The following is a 27,412-nucleotide window of genomic DNA, read 5'->3' as shown; positions in this document are numbered from 1 at the left end:
GGACAAGCACACTAAAGTATACATAAACATCTTATGAAAGTTAAAACAGTATCTTTTAGCTTTGCCACCCTCTCTCTCTCTCTCTCTCTCTCTCTCTCTCTCTCTCTCTCTCTCTCTCTCTCTCTCTCTCTCTCTCTCTCTCTCTCTCTCTCTCTCTCTCTTTTCCTAAGAGGGTTCCGGTAGATACTTGAGCGTATGGGCTCGTTGGTCAGGGTAGGGATGGAATTCCCCCTCCCCTTGCCTAGTCCTCCTTGAGTCCGACACCACTTGAGAATCGTCTTTGCCTATTATTATACAAGGGCCGGCATGATAGCATATTCGTACTTTATTTGGCAACTATTTAAAGAGACTTATTTGAAGAACCATATAGAGAGTCCATTTGGAATGTCAAATCTAAAGGATTATACAAATGATAAAATAAGCAAGACTTCAATTTCTCCTTAGAAAAATTTACAGCAGCTATTCTTTTTTATGTTAAGTAAGGGCCAGAGTTAAGGTGTTCCCTTGCGTCCATGACTTAAAACAAGCCCCGTTGCTTTTAAAATAAGACACACGTAAAGAAATTAATTGCTAAGTCACATGTCATTATTCCAGACATTTTGTAGAACGCACATAGTGTAGTCATTAACATATGGTGAATCTTAGGGGTTGCTGACCCCATGCACAGGTTACACTTCACTGAATTTTTTAGTGTTTTAAACTTAATCTTGAATAAAAATTTGAATTTATTACATATTCATTTCAGCATTTCTTTAATTCACATTATGCGTTTTTTGTTTTTATTATGGTAGCAATGCTTCGATGTGGAGAGTTTCCTCTTATACACCTGCTTACTGTCTGTAAATTGTTATTCACCCTCATGAAAGAAGAGGAAGACAGTGAGCAACTTGACTGAGACAGTACGAGTGACGGTTCTGCCGACTGCCGATTCTGTTTGACAGTCTGTCACTTTCTACCTCTGGCTGAGCACCCTCTAGGTTTACTAGAATCAGTCTCACTCAGATAGTGTTGAAGATCACTTCACGTCAGATCGCAGAAGGCAACGTTAACGGTATGGTGAAGTGAAAACGAATGTGCATGTTGATGGCGCTTTATTAGTTTAAGTTAAATTCGTGAGTTATTTCTTATTATTGAGTGGAGTGCAGTATGATAAGTGGCATTTCATTAGATGCATTGATTAAACTGCCCCAAAATTTGGCACAAGTCTTATCCTCAAGTGGCCAGGTCGGCCTGTCACGTACACAGCCAATAGGTTACCCAGCATAATGAAAGCTTGTTGCTTAAAGACTTTTATTTAATGTCACTATCGTTGATATAGTCGTTATATGATGGAAAGAACCGTAAGAATATGTATGTGGGCGCAGATGCTCATGATCTTTATTTTCATTGCAGATAAATTAAATCGAAATGTCTGGCTGTAGATTTTTGATCCTTAGAAGAGGTGCGGGGGCGTGGAGTCGTCTAGGGACACATTTTGGAGGTCAAGGGCATTATGAAGGTCAAGCATTTATTGCAGGATACTCGCAGGCAACAACTAATATTCACCGGTCTTCTCACCTAATAAGGTAACCGGAAGTGACATTAAGTTTTGGCTTTGTTTTAGTTCGATTCCTAATCAAGGCTTGGCTTAGCATGAGCCATTGTAGATCGGCGGACACAGCTTATGAATGAGTAACTAATATAAGTTACGGAGCAAAACTATTACCCAGATGAGAAGTGTTCCAGATGTATATTTTGGTGTTTTGATTTTTTTTCTTTTTTACATTAACAAATGTCCCAAACCCTTATTTTTCAAGTTATAATGGTGCATGAAACAAGATACTCTTGAAAGGCTATATTTCAGAAAAAACAGTTACAGGAATATGATCCAACTTGTCCTTACCTGTGTTGTTAGGAGGTGCCGGAGCTACACTCCCTGTATATTGCCTGGACACTATGATTTTTTTATTTTTAGAAATGTTTTTGAATAAATATGACCCGATCTGAAGTAACCCCCACTTACTACTACACATTGGCATGCCCTTACCGGGTCCCAATGAACCCCCAATTACCTCTACCAGGCTAGTTTTATTACATAATAGTACGGTATGAGGGTACTGTATAGATTTAAAACTTCACCTCATTTTAAATGACAAGTTATGTAGTATAGTGCAATGTTAGTTAAGCTATTGAATTTGTCATAATCAAATAACTATCTTCAAATGCATTATTATGAATCAATATCCTATTGTTGGTGGCCACTATTAACTTGGTTACAGTTTTTAATTAAGTTTTCATGTTATTCTCTCACGTTTTCTTCGTGACACCTTCGTACAGTTCAGAAAAATTCTGGTTGGTGGTGCTTCTGCCATAAATTCCCTTTGTTATTTGTATCAATATCATGATATACAATTTAATAATGCCCTTATTTTAGTTATGCAAATAATGATAGGTTGGTAATTATACATTACTGTTCTTTAATTTCTAGCCAAATATATGAACCATATATTTATCGAACTGGTCATCTTGTGTTTTATCCATTTCTAACATTGAATATTAGTGCAAACTACTCTCCCATGAGATTTCCAACAATCAGATATAAAAACAATAGTGGGGGATCCCAGTGTAAAACTAGGGTTTTACAGTTTGAGAAACACAAAAACTGAGTGATTTGCAGCAATAGTAATGGTCAGAAATACCTAAAAACTATATAACAGATGGAAAAATATGTGGTTCATGTAATTCAGCCATGTTAATTATCTGCAATTTATATTATGTCCTTCAAATGGTCTTGGTTCCGCTGTGGCTCGCTTCTATTTCAGATAAACGTTATCTTCTGTTCTGGCAAACAGTACATGAATGTGCTGCACGACAATAATTTGCTGCTACGCAACATATATATACAACTAGGGAGATTGATTTAACATTAGCAGGAGACGGTCCTCAAAAAATGGTATACCGAAGGGTTATCCAGCTAGTAAAGGGTGCAGTGCAAGAAGCTCCGCCCCCTTTCCTAGCCTGAGAGCTTCACTTTTGATTTGGTCGCTGTCGAGTATGCATGAACCGGCAGCAAATTAACAAACTTCCTTTAATTAGGGAGATTACTTGAGCATGAGCTGGAATTGGTGTTTGAAATTAATAACGATCAGTTATCCTACTTGGGATGGTGCAGGATGAAGCCCACCCCCATCCAGTAGACTCATAACTGGCTTTTTACTTTGACCGTTTTGGTGTACAGATGTACTTTACAGTGCTTGCCAAAACGATTGATTCTTTTTTCTTAACAATCTGTGGTTGTTGAATAATGGAATAGAAACAAGAACTTAGTTTTGTCCAGTGTTGAGCAGTTGCTGCAGCTATTTTATGTAGAAGCCGGCTGTTCGTAGATCCGCACCACCTCTGTGTTTCGTTCCGGGGGCATGTCTGTTCACAGGCATTCCCTTGCTCCGAGTGTTGAGCTTGGCCTCTGGTGCAGTGGGAGGCATATGCCTTGAAGGGGAAGGGGGAAAATGCACACCAAGCGTTCGTCGGAGTCGGACTGAGCAATGTCCTAAGAAACGCTGGTGAAAGTTACTGCTGCTGTTTCCTCGGGGATGGTCTGATGGTTCCGCACCTGCGTCGATCCTCGGGGAGTACGTCGCTGGGGTCAGGAGGGAGCGGAATAACATCGGCATCCTTTTTCAGGCCTTGTTTGTGCATTAGGAACTGTGAGTGCCTGCCGCTCCCCTTCAGAGGCAGAGGGCCTACTGCTGTTACCTGCAAGCTGTTGATGATGAGCTTGACCTAAGGAAGGCTTGGGCTTCCTTAGGTCTTCCAGGTAGGCTCTCCATGACTGTTTAGAGGGAGGTGGTAGTCAAGGCTAACTCTCCCCTGGTATTCTGTGTATAGGTTTATGAAAGGTGTGGTGGTTCCCTGGTGTGTGTTGCTTGCCCCCAACCCACCCCTTGGCCCGGTAAGGTAAGGGTAATAGGGTTTTTCCTGTCCCTAGTGTGACCCAGTGCCAGTACTCTCTTCCTTTGTCCGTCACCGTGACCCTTGTTCCTGGGGACCCAGGCGATGTTCGTCCTCGCTTAATGTCTGTAGTTTACATTCTGTCCCCATCTTGTTTGGTTGCGGGGGCTTTTTAGTGTGCTTTCACTATCCATTTGACAATATGCCTCTGCATTAGGGCTACTGTTGGAGCAACCTTTGCTGTTTCTCTCCCAGGCGAGTATTGTCATTGATGGTCACTCGTACCTCGACTGCTTTGCTTGTAGAGTCGGGAGCGAGATCAGAGGTCGGAAGAAGCTTGCACATTTTTTTTCGTCCTCCTTCTTGATGTTCTCTTCTTTGTACTCTGACTCTTCTCAGCTGAAGAGAAAGAAGAAAAGGGGGAAGAGGTAGAAGTAGTCTAGGAAGGCCAGCCATAGTTGCAGGGATAGGGCTCCCTGCCACGCTACCTCTTTTTCAATATTTTACATTGTTCCTGAGATGCGTCGGTTACACCATTGCCACACACGATCAACTCTTCTGAGAGATGAGAGCCTCTTTCAAGTATGCACAAGAAAGTAGTTTGTGATTTTTCTCATAATTCATCTTGTCGAGAATGCTCTCCACGGGACTGCCCTATACACACACAAGCTGCACTCACACGATCACCACGGACACCTTAATGGACATCTTGCACTTTGGCTAAAATCTCTCTCTCTCTCTCTCTCTCTCTCTCTCTCTCTCTCTCTCTCTCTCTCTCTCTCTCTCTCTCTCTCTCTCTCTCTCTCTCTCTCTCTCTCTCTCTCTCTCTCTCTCTCTCTCTCTTTTTGGGGGGGAGGGGAAGCAGTACACACTGAATAACTTTAGGTACGTGCTTCTGTACTTGGTCTTGTACTAGGGGATATATGGGGAAAATTATCCCACACTGGGAAGATATGTTGACATGCATAACTCTCGGTGTTGTACCAGGTGCAGTGCCTTCGACCTTAACATACACTGCTACCTGGCAAAGAAGCACTAAAAAGAATGGTATTTATCTGGAACTTAACCACTCATGGAGAATGATCCTAATGCGTTCTCATCTCATACGTGATGTGAGAGGTAGAATATCATGAACGCTTCCTTCATTGAGAATATGATAAGATACACGGTACACGCGCACCCTCGATTAGAGTGATAGGTGCTGCCCTTGTCCCCTTCCTTCTTTGGAGAGTTCCAGAGGTGATAAGCTATTGCTGGAAGTCCAAGAAGATTGACCGGGACACTACACAATTGGAGACTTTGGGATAGGACTCTGCGTGTGTCCTTCTGTTCTGTAATTTTCGGGTCACAGAAATTCTAAAATATACAGTACAGTACTTCATTTCAGCTCTTCAAAATATGATACTGGTGGAGTAGGATTCTATGACCGTTTTCATTTCTTGTACAGGCTTAGAAATGTTCCGTTTATGAGAGAAATGTTTTCCTTTGTGTTTTGTTTTTTCATTGGAACGTTCCAATTGTGTTATCTTCCTACATGACAAGTCTCCTCAGGCTTGTTCTCCATGATTGTAATTTTCTAAGGGACTGGCCACATGATGAATCATGCTGTTGAGAACTATACTATCTGGGAATATGCTATTGGAAACCACTGATTGTGAGATACATGATCGGAAGTTTTGCTAATTTCTCGGGTGATTGCTACTTTCGAATCACCAGGGAACTAATACACCTGTCACCTGTTCTTTCACAGAGATCTAACATTACACCAGATTCTTTTAGTACTCGAGATCTAATATGTTGAGACCTAGTTCCATGAACTAGGTCTTCCAACACTAGAGAGATCACTCCAGGAGATGAAGTTTTCTCATATTCCTAGATTTAATCAAATTGTAAAATTTTCCAGCTTGTTCATATAATAAGGATTAGAATAGGTGACTTCTCAGCTCTGATCGTAGCACTCCTAAAAGTATTGCGAGGCCACATCGTTCTCATGCGGTTGTCGGCAAGGATCTTCTCCAACTAGGAACAGGCATTTGTTTAATGCATGGCACCTCACTCTCCTGTTCACTCTCTAAAGGCTAAGGCACTTAGTTCCCCTTATCCTCAGAGAGAGCCACAGCCTGAAGCAGTTCAGTCATCAAAGGAGTCCAACCAATGTGCTTTCATCCCATTTTCCTCTACATTCCTGTTCGAAGAATGTTGAGAGAATCGTCCATCACGGTATCCAACTTTACTTCCTTACCTAAGGAGGCAGAGATCTTCAAGGATTAATCTACAATCATCAAGGTTTATGCACTCATTTTGTGAGTTCATTGACCAGAGAGGGTAACAACAATACTTATCAGGTGAGGGATTATGCCAATTGATTGGTGCTTCGACTTTAACCATCCCTTATAGTCCAGTGTTGGTTCTTCCTCATAGATTTTTGTGAGGATCAAGTCCTATTTCTCCAACCAAAGGAACCCCTTACACTCCAGCCGATTGAGTAGAATCTTGCCCTGCACTCTTAACAATAGAAGTTTACTGTGCCAGAGTAGGTGGCCGTTCTTCCTCCACTGTCCATTGATTCAATGATTGTGGCATTGACAACAAGTACCTATTAGAAAATTTAGGCACGAGAGCACATAGTTCTGGAGTCTGCTACCATGGAAGCTACTTCCAGGACCAGCTTGTAAAGGTTCCTATTCTTGTCCAGTGGTTGACAGTCCCAAAATGCAGAAATGGTATTCAGACATAGTCTTCTCAGGCAGGAGGCAGGGACCTCCCTGATGCTTCAGCCAGCTTATCAACAGGGGTTTGGTTCAGAATGAACAAGGGGGAGAAGAATGCATGTGAAGTCTTCCAAACACTTCGGATTTTTATAGTTAATGCCTCCAGTAAAGAAGTAAACTGAGGCCCAGTGACCAACCGTCTTCCCTTTCTTTGACTCTTTTCTAGAGGAGGACGGCAAATATTGCACTCTCTGCCATCAAGAAGACGTCACTCTCAATTAACCTGAATGATACATCTACTTGAATAACCATCCTGTGGCCAACCAGCAGGAAGTATCTATCTCTTGTCCTCTGGGCTTTAGTTATTAGTTCAGAGCTAGAGCTTCAGACTGTATATCACCCTTGAGAGTTTTTGTTCACCTCTACTCGACCCTAAAGGATGTAGATTTACCCCTTTGGTTTTCTCAACAACTGACTTATCCGTTTTCCCTTCAGTAAGCTTTGCTCCAGGAATAAGACAGTTGGCTTCCTTTTGCCATGACTTAATAATTGTGTTCAATCAGTAAAGCTAGTCACTTGGTCTGGCAGAAGACATAGGACTGGAGTATGCTAATATTGTGTCGCATTGAATGTGTATATCAGCAAACAAGGAAGTAGCGCAGCAGCTTCCACTCGACCAAGAACTTCCGTCTCATCAGCGTCAACATTGGAGATTGTACTCATCAATAGAGAATTCTACATGGGTTCTCACACTGGCCATCGCTCCAGACTCTTTGGAAGTGTCTCTGGTTAGCAACCAGCAATTTCTTTACCATCTGGTTTTAGTGAAACAGGAACATGTGATGATCAATGCTTGATGATTGTTTGATGTGATTCTCTCCAAGTGAGTTTCACTCGAATCTTGTCTCCAGGAATCCTGCTGTTCACACAGATCCAAGAAGGGTGGTGCACACCTTACGAGCTAGAACATCACACAGCCACAGGTTCCTGGATAACCTTATCCTTTATCCTGCACACAAGTTGTTTTCCGAATCTAGCTCTCTCAGGAGACAAGAAGCATCTCGTCTAAGATTGCGGTTGCAATGTAAGTCCAGTAGGAAAGGTAAGAATGTCTGCCTTTTTCTTGCCGTTTATTGGGGGTGAAGCAGACACTAGATTTAGGCAAGCTTCATAGCTGCATATCTTCACAGACCAGCTTTGTATTTAAGTATCTCCCCCATACTTCCAGATGGGGTGAAAGCTGAGTGGAATGTATGCGGTCCTTTTTCTTTTAATGACCATACATTCAGACATTATATCCTTAGGGATACAGTGAACCCTCGTTTATCGCGGTAGATAGGTTCCAGACCCGGCCGCGATTGGTGAAAATCCGCGAAGTAGTGACAGCATATTTACCTATTTATTTAACATGTATATTCAGACTTTTAAAACTTTCCCTTTTACGTAGTACTGTTAACAAACTACCCTTTAATGTACAGAACACTTAATGCATGTACTAACGTACCCTAAACTAAAACAGGCACAAATATTAAGGGCGACTTTATATCATGCGTTTCCTAAACACGCCAAAAAGCACGATAAAAAATGGCAACCAATGTTTTGTTTACGTTTATCTCTGATTATAATGAAGAAACAAACGTATTTACACATCTGTGTATTGGTTAGTTTCTGCATCGATTATATTGATTATTCAGTACAGTATGTTGATTTGGTTATTACTAATGTTTTACTTAATTTTTCTTAGGACTTCCAAATAAAATGTTTTTCTTTATGACGCCGCCTGAAACGACGGCGTCATAAAGTACGCTCAGTAAACAAACTAAGGAATTTAACGCGCATGATGAAAGTGATAAATAATGATATTACAGTAAAAGCTTTAATAAAATATGTTATTACAAATATTATTTACCGTATCTATATAAAATCATACATACGTAGCAAAGCAGGAAAACAATCTACGAGAGAGAGAGAGAGAGAGAGAGAGAGAGAGAGAGAGAGAGAAAGAGTTGTTTTACATACGTAAATGTAAATTTAAAAAAAAAAAAAAAAAAAATAGCCCCATTTCATATAAAATAGATTACAAATATTTTACTTTATCATATTACAGTAGTCTGTATAATACTGTAAAGTTCAGTACAGTATGTTGTTGTTAAAGTCGTGGCGATGAAATTCTCACGAAACAAAAACACGCCATTTGAGTAAAACAGCTGATTCTCTCTCTCTCTCTCTCTCTCTCTCTCTCTCTCTCTCTCTCTCTCTCTCTCTCTCTCTCTCTCTCTCTCTCTCTCTTCGTGTTATACAATACTTACATTTAGATGAAGAAGCTAAAATTAGTTTTCTTAGTGTCAATTAAATACGAAACGAAATAATTAGGCCGAGTCTACATCCATTTCAATCATAGCTAAAAATACGGCATCCGATTTCATCAGCAAACCACTATTTTTTGGGAAATATCATTTTATTCTAGAAAATTGCCACTCTTTAAATAGTTAATTGCACATTAAGAAAGCGTGTACTTTTGTTTTTAAATTTCGGGTTTGTTTTAAAAATCGAATATTGTTGACTTCTTTTTTCTTTTACTTTTGGCTGTGATTAGATCAGCTGTCATCTAGCTGCCGCTCTTGAGTGTGTACGAATACACTAACAAAGTATTATTTATACCATTTCTTAACTTATTCAAACCGTCTACAGTATACAGTTGATATTACATAAGCACCAATGTGTTATAACCTATCAATTTTTTTTTGTTTATTACAATTAAACCCCCCTCTCTCTCTCTCTCTCTCTCTCTCTCTCTCTCTCTCTCTCTCTCTCTCTCTCTCTCTCTCTCTCTCTCTCTCTGTGGGCTACTTTTCACTACCTCCCATTCCTTACCTCTCTCTATCTCTCTAACAAATGATATCTTTGTTGCTCCTCAAAGTTTCATTTATATTGAAAATCAATCACGATTCAATTTTCCTTACTTTCTCCAATCTCGCACCATCGGTCACTTCGCGGTATTTTCGATATTTCTGGAAAATCCGCTATATATGTATATACATGGGTTATGAAAAAAATCCGCGAAGTGGTGAATCCGCGATGGTCGAACCGCGAAGTAGCGAGGGTTCACTGTATAGGTTCTTTTATGACTGCCTACCAGTTATCATCTTGTCAGGCTGGGAGGAACATAGAGAGGAGACGTCCCCTTTTTTATTTCATTTGTTTGATGTCGGCTACCCCCCAAAATTGGGGGAAGTGCCTTGGTATATGTATGTATGTACCAGTCATCTGGTACAGACTTGACTTATCATCTGGGAAGTCTTTCATGTTCAGATTGTTTGGAGGTTGAGTCATCACTTTTGGTATTCTACAACACTTAAAGTGTTTTAACATTTCCCAGGTTAGCAAATCAACCATATTGGTTAATAGGGACTAATGCCTTCCTTAGGATTAAGCTCCAGTTAAATGATGATGGTTAGTTTAGGAGCAGATTACAAATTTCAAAGTAATTTGTATTATTCCTAACAAAACAAACCTGAGTCTTTAAAGTTTCCTTATTTGCTTAATGACCTTGCAAGTCCTAGGTTATAGCTCAAAGTGAGGGTTACTCCTCCTGTCGGGTTGGCGAGGCTTATTTTCCACTTAGCTGGCAACTATGTTTACCTTTTTAAAAGCTTTTAAGCAGCTAAAATGGAATCCTTTTATTAAAGGATTGGTTTTTATAATTAGGGAGAAACGATTTTATTGAAAAATTTGTGATATGATTTATTTTTATCATCATAATTCACACAATTTTTTAAATATTAAACTTTGCCGGTGAATATATAAATAGCTTACATCTCCGACGGTCGACAGATTCCAAAAACTCGCGAGCGATCGCCATGAAGGTTGCTGGGTGTGTGCCCACCAGCGCCGACTATCGGCCAGATACCGCATATACTTCTCAACCAATTCAGTTCTTCTCTGTTGGTGGTAGTGACAGCATTGGTTCCGGTCGCGCTTAACCTCAAGTTTCTACCGATTGGTGAAGTACTTGTTCTTGGTTTTATTGCTTTCGCTGTGTTGGTTTTATTCGATAAAACTCTTGAAACCCTTTTTTGATTATTGTTGCTGAACTTGGCTTTCTTTTGGATTTTCTTTGAGGTTTTCATAATGGCTGACCCTTCTCCTGTCTATCGTAAATGTGCGAAAGACTGTAATAGACGTCTTCCTAAAGCTTCCGTCGATCCTCATACTATTTGTGTTAATTGCCGTGGTAAATCTTGTCAATTAGGGGATCGATGTGAGGAATGTATTGTTTTATCTGAATTCGAGTGGTTGGAGTATGAGAAATATACTCGGAAACTCGAAAGAGATAGGGTGAGAAGAAGCTCTTCTAGATCTATAGATTTTTCCTCTTCCTATGCCCCTGAACCTAATCCTTCTCCTGTAGTGGTAGTTTCAGAACCCCCTATTGGCACTAATGAACCTTCTATGCGTGATATGTTATTGGCCATTCAAGCGTTGGGTGAGAAGGTCGAATCATTGGCCTCGGACAGGAACCAGCTTATGTCCGACGTTAAAATTTTAAAGGGTCAAAGTGGTAAAGTGGAAAGTGCATCAAATGTATTTAGTGTTTTGACAGAGGGTTCGTCTGTTCGTGCTTGTCACTTGCCTAGTCCGAGACCTCTTTTAAGCTCCCCTGCACCAGGGAGAAGGTGTAAACCAACGTACAGACGTTCCCTCAAAGGTATCAGACGTTGCTCTTCAAGCACGTCCTTACCATAAGACAGGAGAAACGAAGTTCTCCTCGTCTTCCGATGATTCGTCTCATAAGAAGCCTTGGCGTAAGGTTTCAAGACCTTTGAAACGCAAGTCGGTCCCTTCAGGACAGGTCCAGCGTCCTGGCTGTAGTCATTGGGCAGCTCTGACCGTATTCAGTCATCGGATGACTGTTCTCCTGTTAAGCGTAAACATGACGTTGAGTTCGAGGGTCTCGTTCGGTGCGATAACTTGCATGCACAGACGTTGCCGACGTCACGGTCCGTTTCGACTCCTGTTGACCCTAAGTTGAGTGTCTTACAAGACATGCAGTTAAATCTTTCATCCTTAATGGAAGTTTATGATCATGACCAGGTTCGTAAAGAACCTTTGCTTGCGGTTCGTCAGTCCAGCAAGCGTGATGCAGGTCTTCAACCTCCTGAGCGAGATTTGTCTCGTCATTTTGACGTTAGCGCTAATGTCAGCGGTGCTGTTAAACGTGATTCTGATCGTGTTCCTCGTCAGTCGCGTCAGTTACGTGACGTTGAACTTCAGTTTCCGCAGTCACAGCGTGACTTTGAGCAGCAGTCGCCGCAGTCCCGACGTGACGTTCATCGGCCGACTCCGTTGTCCCGACGTGATGTCGACCGTCAGTCGCCGCAGTCTTGTGTTGTTTTTCAGCCTCAAGACCTTCAGTCTTTGCAGTCTCGACGTGACGTCGTCCCCACGACTTTTGCTGCGGCTCCTTCGCATATTGATGTGGCCTGTCAATCGTTGCCGCCTCGGCACACTGTGTTTTCTCCGTGTCGCAAGACTTTACCTTTGTCGGATGATGTTCCTTCGGAGGAGAAAGTTGTTGATCCCCTTCCTGCTGATGTGCCTTTGGGGATCCCTTCAGATGGGGAGGAGCCTAGGGTTGTCCAGCAATCCCTTGACTTTAAAAAGATTATGCTTATCTTTAGGGATGTTTTTCCCGATCATTTTGTTACTGCGGCTCCACGTTCGCCGCTGTCTGAATTCACGTTAGGCATGACTTCATCGACTCCGTCGTTTACGAAGTTGATTCTCTCTCGCTCTTCTAAGAGAGCCTTACGTTTGTTGGGAGACTGGTTAGTGACCAGGAGAGGTTTAGGGAAGTCTTCTTTTGCCTTCCCCCCTTTCAAATTGGCTTCTCGTGCGAGCGTCTGGTATGACACGGGAGAAGTTCTCGGCTTGGGGGTGCCTGCCTCTGCCCAGGGAGACTTCTCAAGCCTTGTAGACTCTCCTCGTCGTCTAGCCATGAGACGCTCGAAGGTTTGCTGGTCCTCTACAGATCTGGATCATCTCCTTAAAGGAATTTTCTGTGCCTTCAAGGTTTTTAATTTTTTGAATTGGTCTCTGGGAGCCTTAAGTAAGAAGGTCTCTTCAGCGGACAAGGATGTCTCTATTCAGATAATGTCTTGCATGGACAAGGCAATAAGGGATGGCTCTAATGAACTGGCGGCTATGTTCACAGCAGGAGTTCTTAAGAAGAGAGAGACTCTGTGTTCGTTTCTTTCTGCAGGGGTTACTCCCTGTCAGAAGTCAGAACTTCTTTTTGCTCCCTTATCTTCTACTTTGTTCCCTCAACAGCTTATTAGAGATATCACGGCATCTCTTGTTCAGAAGGACACGCATATTTAATGGCCACGACTGCTCGTAAGGTTATGCCTTCGTCTTCTCATGTCAGCAGACCCAAGTTTGACACGCCAGCGGCAAGGTTTATCCCGCCTTTTCGTGGCAGAGCTCCCAGTAGGGGAAGCTCTCGTGCCGATAGCAAACGAGGTAAGAAGAGAGGATCTAAATCCTCACGTGGCAGAGTCTGACTGCCCACGTCCTCAGACAGCGGTAGGGGCCAGATTGACCAACTTCTGGCAGGCCTGGGAGAAGAGGAGTGCAGACCGGGAGTCTGTTTTGCTGCTGAAGGAGGGTTACAAAATTCCTTTTGTACGAAGACCTCCTCTTGTGAAAGTTCCGATAGACCTCTCTCCCAGGTATCGAGAGGAGACAAAGAGACAGGCGTTGCATCTTCAAGTTTCTCTGTTGTTGGAAAAGGGGGCGGTGGTGAAAGTCTCGGACCTTTAATCCCCAGGTTTTTACAACCGTCTCTTCCTAGTTCCGAAGAACACAGGAGGTTGGAGGCCAGTGCTGGATGTAAGTGCTCTCAACGTGTTTGTTGTAAAAACAAAATTCACGATGGAGACCACCAAATTTGTTTTAGCAGCGGTCAGAGAGGGCGACTGGATGGTCTCTCTCGACCTGCAGGATGTGTACTTCCACATTCCGATACATCCAAACTCTCAACATTATCTGAGGTTTGTGTACAGGAAGGTGGTGTATCAATTCCGAGCACTGTGCCTCGGCCTCAGCCCTGCTCCTCTTGTTTTTACAAGGCTCATGCAGAATGTAGCGAAGTTCCTACATTTGCCTCCCTGTATTTGGACGACGTGTTACTCAGGGCGTCGTCCCTTCATCGCTGTCTGGAGGACCTACAGTGGACTTTGGACCTGGCCAAAGAGTTAGGTCTCCTGGTGAACATGGGGAAGTCGCAACTGACTCCATCCCAGACCATTCTTTATTTGGGAATGGAGATACAGAGTCGAGTTTTTCGGGCTTTTCCGTCTTCCAACAGGATGGAGCAGGCTTTGCTCAAAGTCCGTCTCTTGCAAGAGAAAAGCAGTTGCTCTGTGAGAGTTTGGATGAGCCTCCTAGGGACTCTTTCGTCGCTGGAGCAGTTTATCTCTCTAGGGAGACTCAACCTACGCCCTCTCCAGTTTCACCTAGACCTCCATTGGAAGAAGGAGAAGGGTTTAGAGATGATCTCGATTCCAATCTCCGATTCAGTCAAGACTTGTCTAGCTGGGTGGGACAGCAACATAAGACTTCGGGAAGGTCTTTCTCTGGCAGTCAAGAACCCAAACCATGTGTTGTTTTCAGACGCATCGGATTTGGGTTGGGGGGCAACACTGGACAATCTGGAGTCTCGGGTCTTTGGTCCGCAGACCAGAGGAGTCTTCACATAAACTGCAAAGAGCTTTTAGCAGTCCATCTAGCATTAAGAAGTTTCGAGAGTCTGGTTCGAAACAAGGTGGTTGAGGTGAATGCAGACAATACCACGGCCTTGGCATACATCTCGAAGCAAGGAGGCACTCACTCCCACTCTCTTTTCGTCATCGCAAGGGACCTTCTCACTTGGTCAAAAGATCGAAACATCTCTCTTTTGACGAGATTCGTCCAAGGGGAGTTGAATGTCTTAGGGGACTGTCTCAGCCGAAGAGGATAGGTGATTCCTACGGAGTGGACGCTCCACAAGGATGTGTGCGAGAGACTATGAATGACTTGGGGTCGACCCACCATCGATCTCTTTGCGACCTCTTTGACAAAGAGGCTCCCGACTTATTGCTCTCCTTTTCCAGATCCAGAGGCGGCCCACATAGACGCGTTTCTTCTGGACTGGTCTCATCTAGATATCTATGCCTTTCCACCCTTCAAGATCCTAAACAAGGTGCTTCAGAAGTTCGCCTCTCACGAAGGGACCAGGTTGACGTTGGTTGCTCCCCTCTGGCCCGCGAGAGAGTGGTTCACAGAGGTACTTCTATGGCTAGTAGACATTCCAAGAAGTCTGCCGTTGCGGATGGATCTCTTGCGACAGCCTCACGTAAAGAGATTTCATCAAAGCCTCCCTGCGCTTCGTCTAACTGCCTTCAGACTATCGAAAGACTCTCTAGAGCTCGAGGGTTTTCGAAGGAGGCAGCTAGAGCGATTGCGAGGGCTAGAAGATCCTCTACCATCAGGATTTATCAATCTAAATGGGAGGTATTTAGAGACTGGTGCAAGTCCTCCTCTATTTCCTCTTCCAGTACCTCTGTAGCGCAGATTGCAGATTTTCTGCTTTATCTGAGAAACGGTCGCTCCCTTTCTGCGTCTACCATTAAAGGCTACAGAAGCATGTTAGCTTCTGTTTTCAGGCATAGAGATTTGGATCTTTCTAAGAACAAAGATCTTCAAGACCTGCTTAAGTCTTTCGAGACTTCCAAGGAGCGTCATATTTCTACTCCTGCTTGGAACTTGGACGTGGTCCTACAGTTCCTTATGTCAGACAGGTTTGAACCATTAAATTCAGCCTCCCTGAAGGATCTTACCCTCAAGACACTTTTCTTGGTGAGCTTGGCTTCTGCGAAAAGGGTTAGTGAGATACATGCTTTTAGCAAGAATATCGGCTTCTCCGCTAATAAAGCAGTATGTTCTCTTCAACTTGGTTTCTTGGCCAAAAATGAACTTCCGTCTCGTCCTTGGCCTAAATCATTTGAAATCCCCAGTCTGAGATTGTGAGGAATGAAGTTTAAGAGCTCTTAAATTTTATTTATCTAGAACTAAACCGCTGCGAGGTTTTTCAGAGTCTTTATGGTGCTCCGTTAAAAAGCCCTCTTTGCCCATGTTGAAGAATGCGTTGTCTTATTTTATTAGACTATTGATTAGAGAGGCACACTCATTTAGGTGAGAAGGATCGTAATTTGCTTAAAGTTAAGGCTCATGAAGTTAGAGCGATAGCAACTTCAGTAGCGTTTAAACAAAATAGATCCCTTAAAAGTATTATGGACGCAACCTTTTGGAGAAGCAAGTCGGTGTTCGCTTCATATTACTTGAAAGATGTCCAGACTCTTTATGAGGACTGCTACACGTTGGGACCATTCGTAGCAGCGAGTGCAGTAGTGGGTGAAGGTAATACCACTACATTCCCTTAATCCCAATATCCTTTTAATCTTCTCTTGAAATTTTTAATCTTGTTTTGGGTTGTACAGGAGACTAAGAAGTCTTTCGCAATCTTTTGATTTGGCGGGTGGTCAAAATATTGTTTCTTGAGAGCGCCCAGATTAAGGGTATTGATGAGGTCCTGTTGTAGGGGTGTTCACTCTGATTATAACAGCTCCTGGGAGTCTTTCAGCATCCTGAGAGGATCGCTGGGCTTCGTGAGGATAGCGGACTAATGAGGCAGAGTAATCATCAGAGTCAGCTTCCTTACCAGGTACCTATACTTAAGTTTGTTTTTTTGAATATTTGTCAAAAACTCTTGAGCATATAAGCCTTTATTGTTTTAATACTGGTCTCTACCCACCACTATGGGTGTGAATCAGCTATTTATATATTCACCGGCTAAGTTTAATATTTAAAAATGATATTTTCAATTTAATAAATTTTTGAATATACTTACCCGGTGAATATATATAATTAAAGGCCCTCCCTTTCTCCCCGATAGAGACCCTACGGACTGAGAAGAACTGAATTGGTTGAGAAGTATATGCGGTATCTGGCCGATAGTCGGCGCTGGTGGGCACACCCAGCAACCTTCATGGCGATCGCTCGCGAGTTTTTGGAATATGTCGACCGTCGGAGACGTAAGCTATTTACATATTCACCGGGTAAGTATATTCAAAAATTTATTTTAAATTGAAAATATAATTTTTCAACATATACAGGTCGAACTGTACCATTAAAAATTCACACCATTTTTTCAATATATGCAGGTCTAACTGTACCATTAAAGTTATTTGTTATGGATATAAAAGTCTGCAAGAAGTGGCACCATCCATATATAGTATGCTAGGATTAATGTAAAAATTGTTGGCTTTGTTAGTATCATTTTAATATCAACTGCTTACATATGACTAAGCAGCTGAATTTTTATTATTTTTTTTTATGAGGTTGTTAGTATATTTGGGAAGTAGCCTCTTTATCAATGTTTAACTTATTGATGAACATTAATGTAAGATGCACTCCCTAGTAATCTCTGCATTTATTTATTATGCTGGGTAAAGTTCATTGCTGATAGACATTTTTAAACTGGAGACAGATGGTATCATCAGCATTGCAACATTGTAGATATTTTTAGTTTAGATTCCACCCTTCTTTATTTTAACCTGGTAGCTATTGTTTAGTGAATTGTGTACATTATCAGATCTTACAAGGTTATTTTAGTGCTGTCTTTTGGAGTGTTCAGCTTTTAAAAGAAATTGTCTACTGTTCATATAAATATTTTTACATTAATGATGAAGTTTATAGGATTTAAGCTGAATTATGCATTTTTTATAGTAAAAAGGTTGATTGGTGATTTAAAGTTTATTTGGTCATAGAGTATTGCAGAGTTGTTTTTAAAAATACCTTGTATAAATTATATAAATTTCTTTTGTTCCGGCACTAGATACAAACCTTACGCTCTTTAAATAGTATTCTTTTGGCGCTAGCTGAAATCTAGCTGTTAAGATTTTGCGATGTGTAACTACCCTCCACTAGTTAATGGGAGGGGATAGTGGGGATAACCCACCACCCCATTCACACCAGCACTAGTAAACACTGTCACTTTTGATTTCGGCTTTGTGGAGTACAGATGTTTTTTAACTTCTCCGCTAAACCCTAAGTAAAAGATTTTCTATTTATTTAACAAATGGCCTAGGAAGCAAAAATTTTGTTTTTCATTTATTTTTCTTTTCAGGTATGACTGCCCGTGAGATCCAGAATACAGGTTTGTCCTGGTAATGAAGGATGCCGTTGTTACAGTACCCTCATGTCCGCTGAAGAGACGGATCCTCATGTTCTCTGCCCTGTGTGCAGGGGTCACTCTTGCACGCAGGAGTCTCTTCTTCCAGTGTGTCTGGAGTGGTCACCCTCTTAGTGGGCGAGATTTAGTAGACAACGGAGGAAGGCTCGAGGTCAATCTAGAAAGGGAAGAAACCTTGCCATCATTCTCCGTAAACTCAATTTCTCCGCGATGACTCTTCTCGTTCTTCTCTTGGGAGTAGAATGAGTACGAGTGGCACCCATGTAACTCTGAAACAACCTTTTATGTCGGGGGCCTTCGCTGTATCCCCTAGAGAAACAGCGCTGGCAGCCACCGTAGGGGAGTCTCTTTATGATGAAGCAGTTAATCTTTTGTTGCCTTCCTTGGGTCTCACGGGTTCTCCATACAAGGAAAGGTTGCGAAAGGTCTTGCAGTTGGGCACACGATGGGAGCAGAAATCCTTCCCAGGTCTCGATTTTTGCATCCTTAGGCTTTAAAAGTCTTCAACCCAAATATTCCCATGCCCACTCAACTGTTTAAGCCTCAGATTTTGCTCACCCTGCTTTGACAAGCTGGCGTGAACAGTTGCTAACAAGTACTCCTTGGAGTGACTTGTCGGACGATCCCTTCGGGGGAGAACCCAGGGTCTAACCTTGGTTATGTCCCAAAGGAGGTTCATGGAATCGATCTTTTGTCTGGGTTCCCCCGTCCAGAAGGGAGATGAAGTGAACTGTCTAGAGGTTTGTCTACAGATGTTTAACAACCCTCCTCCTCGAAGTGACTTGCCAGACGATCCCTTGGGGGGGGGGGGGGAATCTAGGGCCTAACCTTGGCTATGTCCCAATGGCAGTTCATGGAATCAATCTTTTGTCTTGGTTCTCCTGTCTGGAAGGGAGACGAAGTGAACTGTCCGGAGGTTTGTCCCCAGATGTTGAACAACCTTCCCTTCCGAGGGAGGGGCGTTCTTCACCAGGTGTTGGGCGATCTTCCCTTTTGAGGGAAGGATCCCCTTCGCCAGCGTCTTTTCAGCAAGCACCTCGCCTGTAACGAGATTTCCCGTCTGGAGCAAAAGGGGTTGATTATCCCTCCCGTCAGCGGGAGAGATGGCCTTCTCTTGAGTGGTCATCCCCTAGTCCAGGGACATGTGTGTAGCAATATTGCACTCTGGTGGATTTTGAATGAAGGGAAGGAATGACTGCCTGTAACAAACTACTAATATAGTCTATAACCTCATACTACCAGATGTTTTCATTCAATTTGTGGCAGAAGGCCTATGTGACGTCACTGATCCAACAAGGACGCCGCTAAGGAGATGCGCGCAGATTTCATCAGTATCTTGTTCCAGAATGGTCCTAAGACTCAGACCCCTTGATGGACAAGTTGCAGATGGTGGATGGCAGAGTTTAACCAGGGTTAAGTCTGGGATGAATAATAAAGAATGACTGGCTCCTTCTTTTTTGCTTCTTCCCCGCTGTGGGGGAACAGCACCTATGGTACTCTGCAAAGCCGTCCTCCGCTGTCTGCAGGTAAAACCATTTCACTTGTGTAAGCTGGTATAGAGATATATACCTGTTACGCCCCCATATCTCATAGCGAGGTTCGATAGGGTAACGTCTACGGTTGATTCAAAGATTCCTACATTTCTTAGAATTCTTACCTAGATTAGCGACACTGCTAGTATCACACAGATTGCTCAGGCCGCTAACTGTGCCTTGCACGGAATTTAGCTAGGTGTCAGGTTTCTCCCTGTTATGTGCGGAGCTCTTTCGGGAAAACCCTGGATCAAATACCTCTCTCTCCTACGGACGCGCCAACACTCTCCCGCGCGCTCATCATGATACTCCTGCGTGCCCGCACCCACGCGCTCATCATGATACTCCTGTGTGCCCGCACCCACGCGCTCATCATGATACTCCTGCGTGCCCGCACCCACGCGCTCATCATGATACTCCTGCGTGCCCGCACCCACGCGCTCATCATGATACTCCTGCGTGCCCGCACCCACGCGCTCATCATGATACTCCTGCGTGCCCGCACCCACGCGCTCATCATGATACTCCTGCGTGCCCGCACCCACGCGCACGCTAATATTCTCCTGCGCCCGCGCGCAATCGCCAACATTCTCCCGCGTGCACTCGCCAACATTTTCCCGTGCGCACTTGCCAAAATTCTTCTGCGCGCGAGCGCCAACATTCTCAAGCGCCCGAGCGCCAACATTCTCCCGCGCCCAAGCGCCAGCATTCTCCCTCGCCCGAGTGCCGACATTCTCCCGCGCCGGAGCGCCAACATTCTCCCTCGCCCGAGCGCCAACATTCTCCCGCGCCCGAGAGCCAACATTCTCCCGCGCACGAGCATGCACACCAACAGGCACGTCATCCGGCAAGGTTACCATCTCCTCATTCCCCTCCACGCAAGTGCATTCCATCACGCATTGGGGGAGAAGGGAAATATTTTCATGCGGAGGGGTTCAGGATCCCTAAGCTACATCCTAAGGCAAACCCACCTATTCCAGTAACTCCTCCCAGGGAACCTTGGTCCCTTTCCCTTCAGGGGGTCTGTCATCCAGCAGCCCTGGTTCAATGCCTTGATCAGAGCCGTAACCCAGGCTTTCAAGCCTGTCCTGTCTGATCGCTCGTCAGAGTAACCTATAGCTCTAGATCTAGGGCATGGAACCATGGCTTCCTCTACCCCTTTGAAGAGGAAAAGAGGAGTTTCGGACGCGGTCACTTCCCCGAGGGCAAAACTGACTCCACGCAGACCATCGAGGCAAGTTCCTCCTGTTCCTCAGACCAACTCTTCATCCCTTTTGGACGAAGATCTCCCGTCACTTAAGGAACTACACAAAGAGAGAGACCCCCATCGCACCAATGGAGGAAATATCTCTAAACGCCGAGAGTTCCTCGCAATCTGAGAACAGAAGGGACATGCCACGCGCATCGATGTTTGAGTCTTACCTCCTTCCCTGGAAGGAATCCAAAGACTCCAAAACCATGCCAAAGTCCTCCACTAGGGGTAGAATGGAGCCAACCAGCCACTCAGGGAATGTCTGCGAGTCTCCCCAAGAAGAGCCTTTGGGGACAGAAGGATACTTCGCTGCAAATACTACAACAGGAGGAGACCAGCAGGAGTCAGAACATGCATTCTGGCAGGTTCTACTAATGAGCGTTCTCAACGGGTTTTCCGACCCAGAGATCCTCCCTCGAGAGGGCAAAAACACTGTCGTAGACCGCGTCTTTGGTACTCAAAATCCCTCTAAGACCAGTGCAGCCCTGCTCTGGTCTCAAGGGGTGAAGAGCACCAGGGACAAGATCGCCTAGCAGCTCTCCGAGATGTCCTCTTCCAACCATTCCGGTACCTCGAACAAGCTCTTCCCACCTCCTTGCGTTCAGCAGAGGAGGTACTTCGAGATCCTGGAGGAGCCCAGTTCAGCTCTTCCTCTTCACCACGCGCTGGAAGAGCTAACCAGGGGAATCCATCTTGAGAGAGACTCCAACCGGCAGGTCTCGTTCTCGGCAGCCGAAATCCTTAACCAGGAAAAGGTCACGAAGTATGCTATGCAAGCTACTTCTGGCTTGATATCTGGTTAGGGACCTTAGGTATCCTGATACGATCCAAGAATTTCTCCAAGGAACGTACCAGGAAAGCTATGGAAACCTTCCTTCTCTCAGGTACTTGCACGAGTCAGTTTCTTGCCCACCAAGTATTGAACTTGGTGGCAAATACCATCTTGAAACGTCGAGGTGCAGTAGCCGAGAGATTCCACCAGAAGGTCCCTAGCGTCGAGATCAATAGGCTTAGACATTCCTCTATAGAGGGATCTCATCTGTTTGAGCCTAAGGATGTGGAACATGCTGCTGAGAGGTGGAAGAAGTCTCATCAAGACTCCCTCCTCCATAGGGCTTTAACATCTACAGTAAGCCCTACAAACCTCCAGCACCACAGCAGTCCCTTCCAAAATGACCACAACGACGACTAAAACTGCAGCGAAGACAATGGGGTCTAAGCCCTTTCTTGTCAAAGACAGGAAAGGCAAAAAGTCCTCCAGGGGAGGGAAAATTCCTAGAGGGAGCAGCCGAGGCCGCAAACGCTAGGATAGGCAGTCCCCCCTGCATTTCCACTAGTGGGGGTATGCCTACAAAGTTGCGCAAACAGGTGGAAGCAACTCGGGGCCGATTCCTGGACAATCTACGTGATCAGTCTAGGATATCGCGTCCCGTTCATAGCATCTCTACCTCCCCTGACCAGGAATCCAGTGTCATTGAACTCCCTTGCCTTGGGATCGGCAAGGGGGCTAGCCCTTCTGGCAGAAGTTCAAACCCTGTTGAAGAAGGGCACTCTCCAAGAGGTCCTCGACAGATCCCCAGGCTTCATCAGTCGACTCTTGTAAAGAAGGCGTCTGGAGGCTGGAGACCAGTCATCGACCTCTCGGCTCTAGACAAGTTTGTCAAACAAACTCCGTTCAGCATGGAGACGGCAGACACGGTCAGACTAGCAATAAGACCGCAAGACTTCATGTGCATACTGGACCTAAAGGACATGTACTTCCAGATCGCAGTCCATCCATCTTCAAGGAAGTACTTAAGTTTCAGCCTAGACAACAGAATATACCAGTTCAAGGTGCTGTGCTTCAGTCTTTCCACAGCACCACAAGTCTTCACCAGAGTGTTTACCCTAGTGTCATCTTGGGCACACAGGATTGGCATCTGTCTCCTCTGTTATCTTGACGACTGGCTAATCCTAGCAGACTCTGTGTCAACCCTTCTTCCACACCGAGACAAACTTCTGAGACTTTGCCAGGATCTGGGGATCATGGTAAATCTAGAGAAATCCTCTCTGCTTCCCACTCAAAGACTGGTATAATTAGGCATGATTGTACACACTATTCTCCATAAAGCCTTCCCATCAGACGACAGGATAGCAAGCCTGACAAAGGTCGCAAGACCTTTTCTCAGATGAGAAGAACTTCCAGCCCAATCGTGGCCACGTTCCCTCGGTCACCTTTCATTGCTGGCCAGTCTAGTTCCCAATGGTCGCTTCAGGATGAGATCCCTACAGTGGCGACTCAAATCCCAGTGGAATTAAACATACGACTCCCCGGACATCCAGATCCCCATGTGACCTGCAGAACTGACAGACCTCCAGTGGTGGGTGACAGACGAGAATCTATGAAAGGGAGTGGACCTTCTCGTCCTCCCCCCGGACTTGATGCTGTTTTCAGACTCTTCAAAAAAAGTGTGGGGGTCCCACGTGCTGCACCACACAACCTCAGGCCTTTGGTCAGAGTCAGAAAAGTACCTCCACATAAATCTCCTAGAGATGAAGGCTGTCTTTCTGGCTCGTCAACAGTTCCTGGCAAGTCACTCTGATGGTAATGAGCGACAACACCACAGTAGTGGCCTTCATCAACAAAAAAGGAGGTACTTTTTCACAGCAACTATCCCATCTAGCTGTAGAGATACTGAGATGGGCCGAAATCCACTCGATAACACTATCGGCACGCTTCATTCCGGGCAAAAGGAATGTGCTCGACGACACCCTGAGCAGAGCATCTCAGATAGTGAGTACCGAGTGGTCTTTGGATCATCTAGTAGCCAACAAAGTCCTGACTTTGTGGGGTTCTCCGACTGTGGACCTCTTCGCAACGGCCCTGAACTTCAGGCTCACGCTGTACTGTTCCCCAGTCCCAGACCCCAAGGCTCTCTGGCAAGATGCTTTCCAACAATAATGGGACAACATTGATGTTTGCGCCTTTCCCCTGTTCTGTCTGATGAGGAGGGTACTCAACAACACCAGAGCATTGGTCAATCTTTCAATGACCCTCATAGCTCTGCTATGGCATCACGCAGAATGGTTCCCGGACCTTCTGCGACTCCTAACGGAGCCTCCAAAAGAACTCCCTCCACGACACAATCTACTCAAACAACCACATGCCAACATCTTTCACAAAGCTGTAGCTTCGCTACGACCTCACGCCTGGAGACTATCCAGCATTTCCTCTCTGAGAGAGGATTTTTGCAACAAGTTGCGATCAGGATGTCTGGACATCTGTGAAAAATATCAACAGCAGTCTACCAGGCAAAGTGGAAAGTCTTCTGTGGTTGGTGTCGTGGAAGGGTATCTTTCCACTCGGTGCCACTATTCCAGCAGTAGCGGAGTTCCTTCTGTCTTTGCGTGAAGAAATGCGCCTTCAGTTTCGGCAGTGAAAGGCTATCGCCCAGCCTTAAGCCTCGCCTTCAGACTGAAGGAATGGACATTTCTTCATCGGTAGAACTTTCTCTACTCATACTGAGTTATGAACTTACCTGCCCCCAGTCAGAAGTGAGACCTCCCCCATGGAACATGGTTCGAGTTCTCAGGTCTCTTAAGAGAACTCCCTATGAACCATTACGCCATGCAACAGATCGCCACCTGACGTGGAAGACGATGTTCCTGCTAGCTTTGGCCTCGGCCAAGCAAGTCAGCGAACTTCATGGTCTCTCATACAACATCGCCCATTCAAGGGGATGGGGAGAGGTAATGTTCAGCTTCGGCCTTATGTTTATTGCTAAGACTCAGAATCTGGGAGTAGCTCAATGGATCTAAAGGACACATACTTCCAGGCCTAAACCATCCATCTAGGAGGGATTGAAGTTTTAGTCTAGACAAACAAGAAACACCAGTTCAGGCCACTGTGTTCGATCTTTCCACTACACCCATCCTGGTCTCACAGGATCGGCTTCTGTCTCCTCTGTTCTGGACAACTGACTGACCTTAGCAGACTTGGTGGCAACTTTGCATTAGCACCGGAATGTCTGAAGTCCTTTTACCAAGATCCAGTGATCAAGGTAAACCTGTTGAAGTCTTCCCTACTTCCCTCTCAGAAGACTGGTATATCTGGGAATGATTCTAGACGCCAATCTCCACAAACTTTCTCAAAACAAGAAGAACTCCCAGCTCAGAGTGACTTGACTCCGATTGGAATCAGGCCCTCGATCTCCCAAACATTCTGACCTCCATGGGACCAGAAGTTTGGACGAACCTCATGGGATGGGTGTCAGTCGAGAATCTACGGAGTGGTATAATCCCCACCCCTCGAACTTGATGCTATGCTTAGAACACATCAAAAGAAGAGAAGAGGAACCATAGTGCTGCACCACATGACCTCAGCCCTCTGGACAGAGTCCAAAAGTACCTTCACTTAAATCTCTTAAGAGATGAAGGTCAACTTTCAGGTCCTTCAACAGCCTCATCAGTTCCTAACGGACCACTCAGTGATGTGATGGGCGACAACACCACACACCACATAGAGGCTCACATCAACAAGCAAGAAGGAACTTGCTCGCAGCCTCTTCCCATCTAGCAGTATAAATACTAAGATAGGCCTAAGTCTGTTCGGTGTTACTATCAGCCTGCTTCATTCCAGACTAGAGAAATGTGCTTGCCAACAATCTGTGCACAGCATCTCAGATAAGGTATACTGAATGGTCTTTGGATCACCTTGTCGCCGACAAAGTCTGACTTTACGGGGTCCTCCAACTAGGGATCTGTTCGCAACGCCCCTGAACCTCAGGCTGCCGCTGCTCCCCAGCCCTAGACCCCAAGGCTCTCTGGCAAGAAACAGGCCAAAAACGGTGGATACAGCAATGACGTTTATGTCTCGTCCCTGTTTTGTCTGGAGAAGGGCACTCAAGAAGGCTAGAACATCGGTCAGCCTCTGAAGGGCTCTCATAGCTCTGCTATGGCATTACGCAGAATGGTTTCCAAACCTTTTGCAGCTCCTGATATTCTCTCCCAAGAGAACCCTCTTCACATCACAGCCAACCACACTTCGACACCTACCACAAGGTATAGCTTTGCTATGATTGTACGCCTGGAGACTACCCAGTACCTCCTCTCTCACAGAGGCTTTTCGCAATAAGTTGCGAAAAGGTTGTCTAGATATCTGAGGAATTTTTAAGCATCAGTCTACCAGGCAGTATAACGTCTTCTGTGGTTGGTGTCATGGGAAAGTGTTTCTCTCCACTCGATACCTCTATTTCAGCAATAGTGGAATCCTCGAGTATAGGCAAGACGAAAAGACCCCCTTTTCAGTTTCAACAGATAAAGACGATTACTCAACCTTGAGCCTTCGCCTTGAAACTGAAAGGAAGGGACATCCTCTCATCGCTAGACCTCTCCCAACTCATATGGACTTACAACCTGCCTTTTCTCAGTCGGAATTGAGACCTTCCTCTTGTAACATGGTTCAAATTCTCCGGTCTCTAAAGAGACCTCCTTATGTTCCACTAAACCAGGCAACAAATTTTCACCTGCTTTAAGAAGACAATGTTCCTACACTCACTGACAGCAGCCATACGAGTCAACGAACTTCTTGGTCTCTCTTTCAACATCGTCCATTAATGAGAAGGGCGAAAGGCAACGTTCAGTTTCATCCCTGAGTATGTCGCCAGACACAGTCTCCAGAGGTGACGGATCCTACACAAGTCTCCACTCGGTAACGGACGATCCAGATCATCCATTACTGTACCCAGGGTAAAGTATGAGTCTCTTCCTTGAGAGAACGGCAACAGCCCACCCGGGTCCATTCTATTGTCATCAGCACTGGGAGAGACTAAAGGAGGATCACCACCAAAACATCATCCTTGCTGGAGTCAACAATTATGCTCTGAATCCAGAGCCTCACCCAACATGACGACTCACAATGTCAGGGGCATAGCTATGCTCCTGGCCATTCTAAACAGATTACTCTGTGACGCAGGTTTTACAAGAAAGGATGTGAATGCACCAGGTGATTTTTACAACCTTTCTCCCGCAAGACGTGACCCACAGGAACTCGATACAATCTCTATTGGTCCTGTCGTGGCTGCACAACATCTGGTTGTATACCTCAAGCTCCTTATTGGACAAGTAGCAGAAAGTTGAGGGCACTGTTACCCGGTTTTAGTATGAGTGAATGAAAAGATTTGACTGGCTCTTATTCTTTTCTTCATCCTCCCCTCTCTTGGGGAAAGCAGCATCCTGGGTTCTCTGCATATGCTGACCTCAAACCACTGCAGGTAAACCATAATCCCTTGTGCACCTAGTATTAAGCTAATACTGTTGCGTCCCCATACCCTTGCGAGGTGGAATTGGGGAAGTCTTTGTTACTGCAATTTTTTCTACAAGAGACTCGGAATAACTTTACCTAGACAGTCACACTTCTGCATATCTCAACACACAGCTTGTGTAGGCCGCGGACCTTGCGTAGCAAGGTTTTAGCCAGGCGCAGGGACTCCTTTTTTTTTAGTACTAACATAATCACATAATGAGCCCCCGGGTAAAGCCAAATGCCAGATTGGCAGGGACGTCCACCCTTCCTAATGGGTGAGTCACCCTAACAAATAGCGTGGTTTGTATTTCTGTTACGGAACAAATGACAAATTTGGAGATAATTTGTATTTTTCCTAAGAATACAAACTCTAGCCATTTATACAAACTTGCCCGCCAGCCCTATCCCCCT

At 44.7% G+C, this 27,412-nt stretch overlaps 1 protein-coding gene across 3 annotated transcripts in view; it reads left to right on the top strand.

Moving 5' to 3' along the window:
• Positions 1-878: 878 nt before the first annotated feature.
• Positions 879-27,412, top strand: part of Fpps (Farnesyl pyrophosphate synthase) — a 152,145-nt gene continuing 125,611 nt past the window's right edge. For 2 of the 3 annotated variants that reach the window (XM_068364163.1, XM_068364161.1), the window contains exons 1-2: positions 880-1,051; positions 1,393-1,565. In XM_068364163.1, the coding sequence (XP_068220264.1) occupies positions 1,408-1,565 (158 nt within the window). In that variant the 5' untranslated portion in view covers positions 880-1,051; positions 1,393-1,407. Of the gene's footprint in view, positions 1,113-1,392; positions 1,566-27,412 lie in introns of all 3 variants that reach the window. The other variant, XM_068364162.1, reaches the window with a different exon arrangement.

The sequence above is a fragment of the Palaemon carinicauda genome, chromosome 41 (assembly GCF_036898095.1).
Source record: "Palaemon carinicauda isolate YSFRI2023 chromosome 41, ASM3689809v2, whole genome shotgun sequence".
In the NCBI taxonomy this organism is placed as follows: domain Eukaryota; kingdom Metazoa; phylum Arthropoda; class Malacostraca; order Decapoda; family Palaemonidae; genus Palaemon; species Palaemon carinicauda.
Note: the sequence above shows the minus strand (reverse complement) of the source record. Positions and strands in the feature narration are given on the sequence as shown.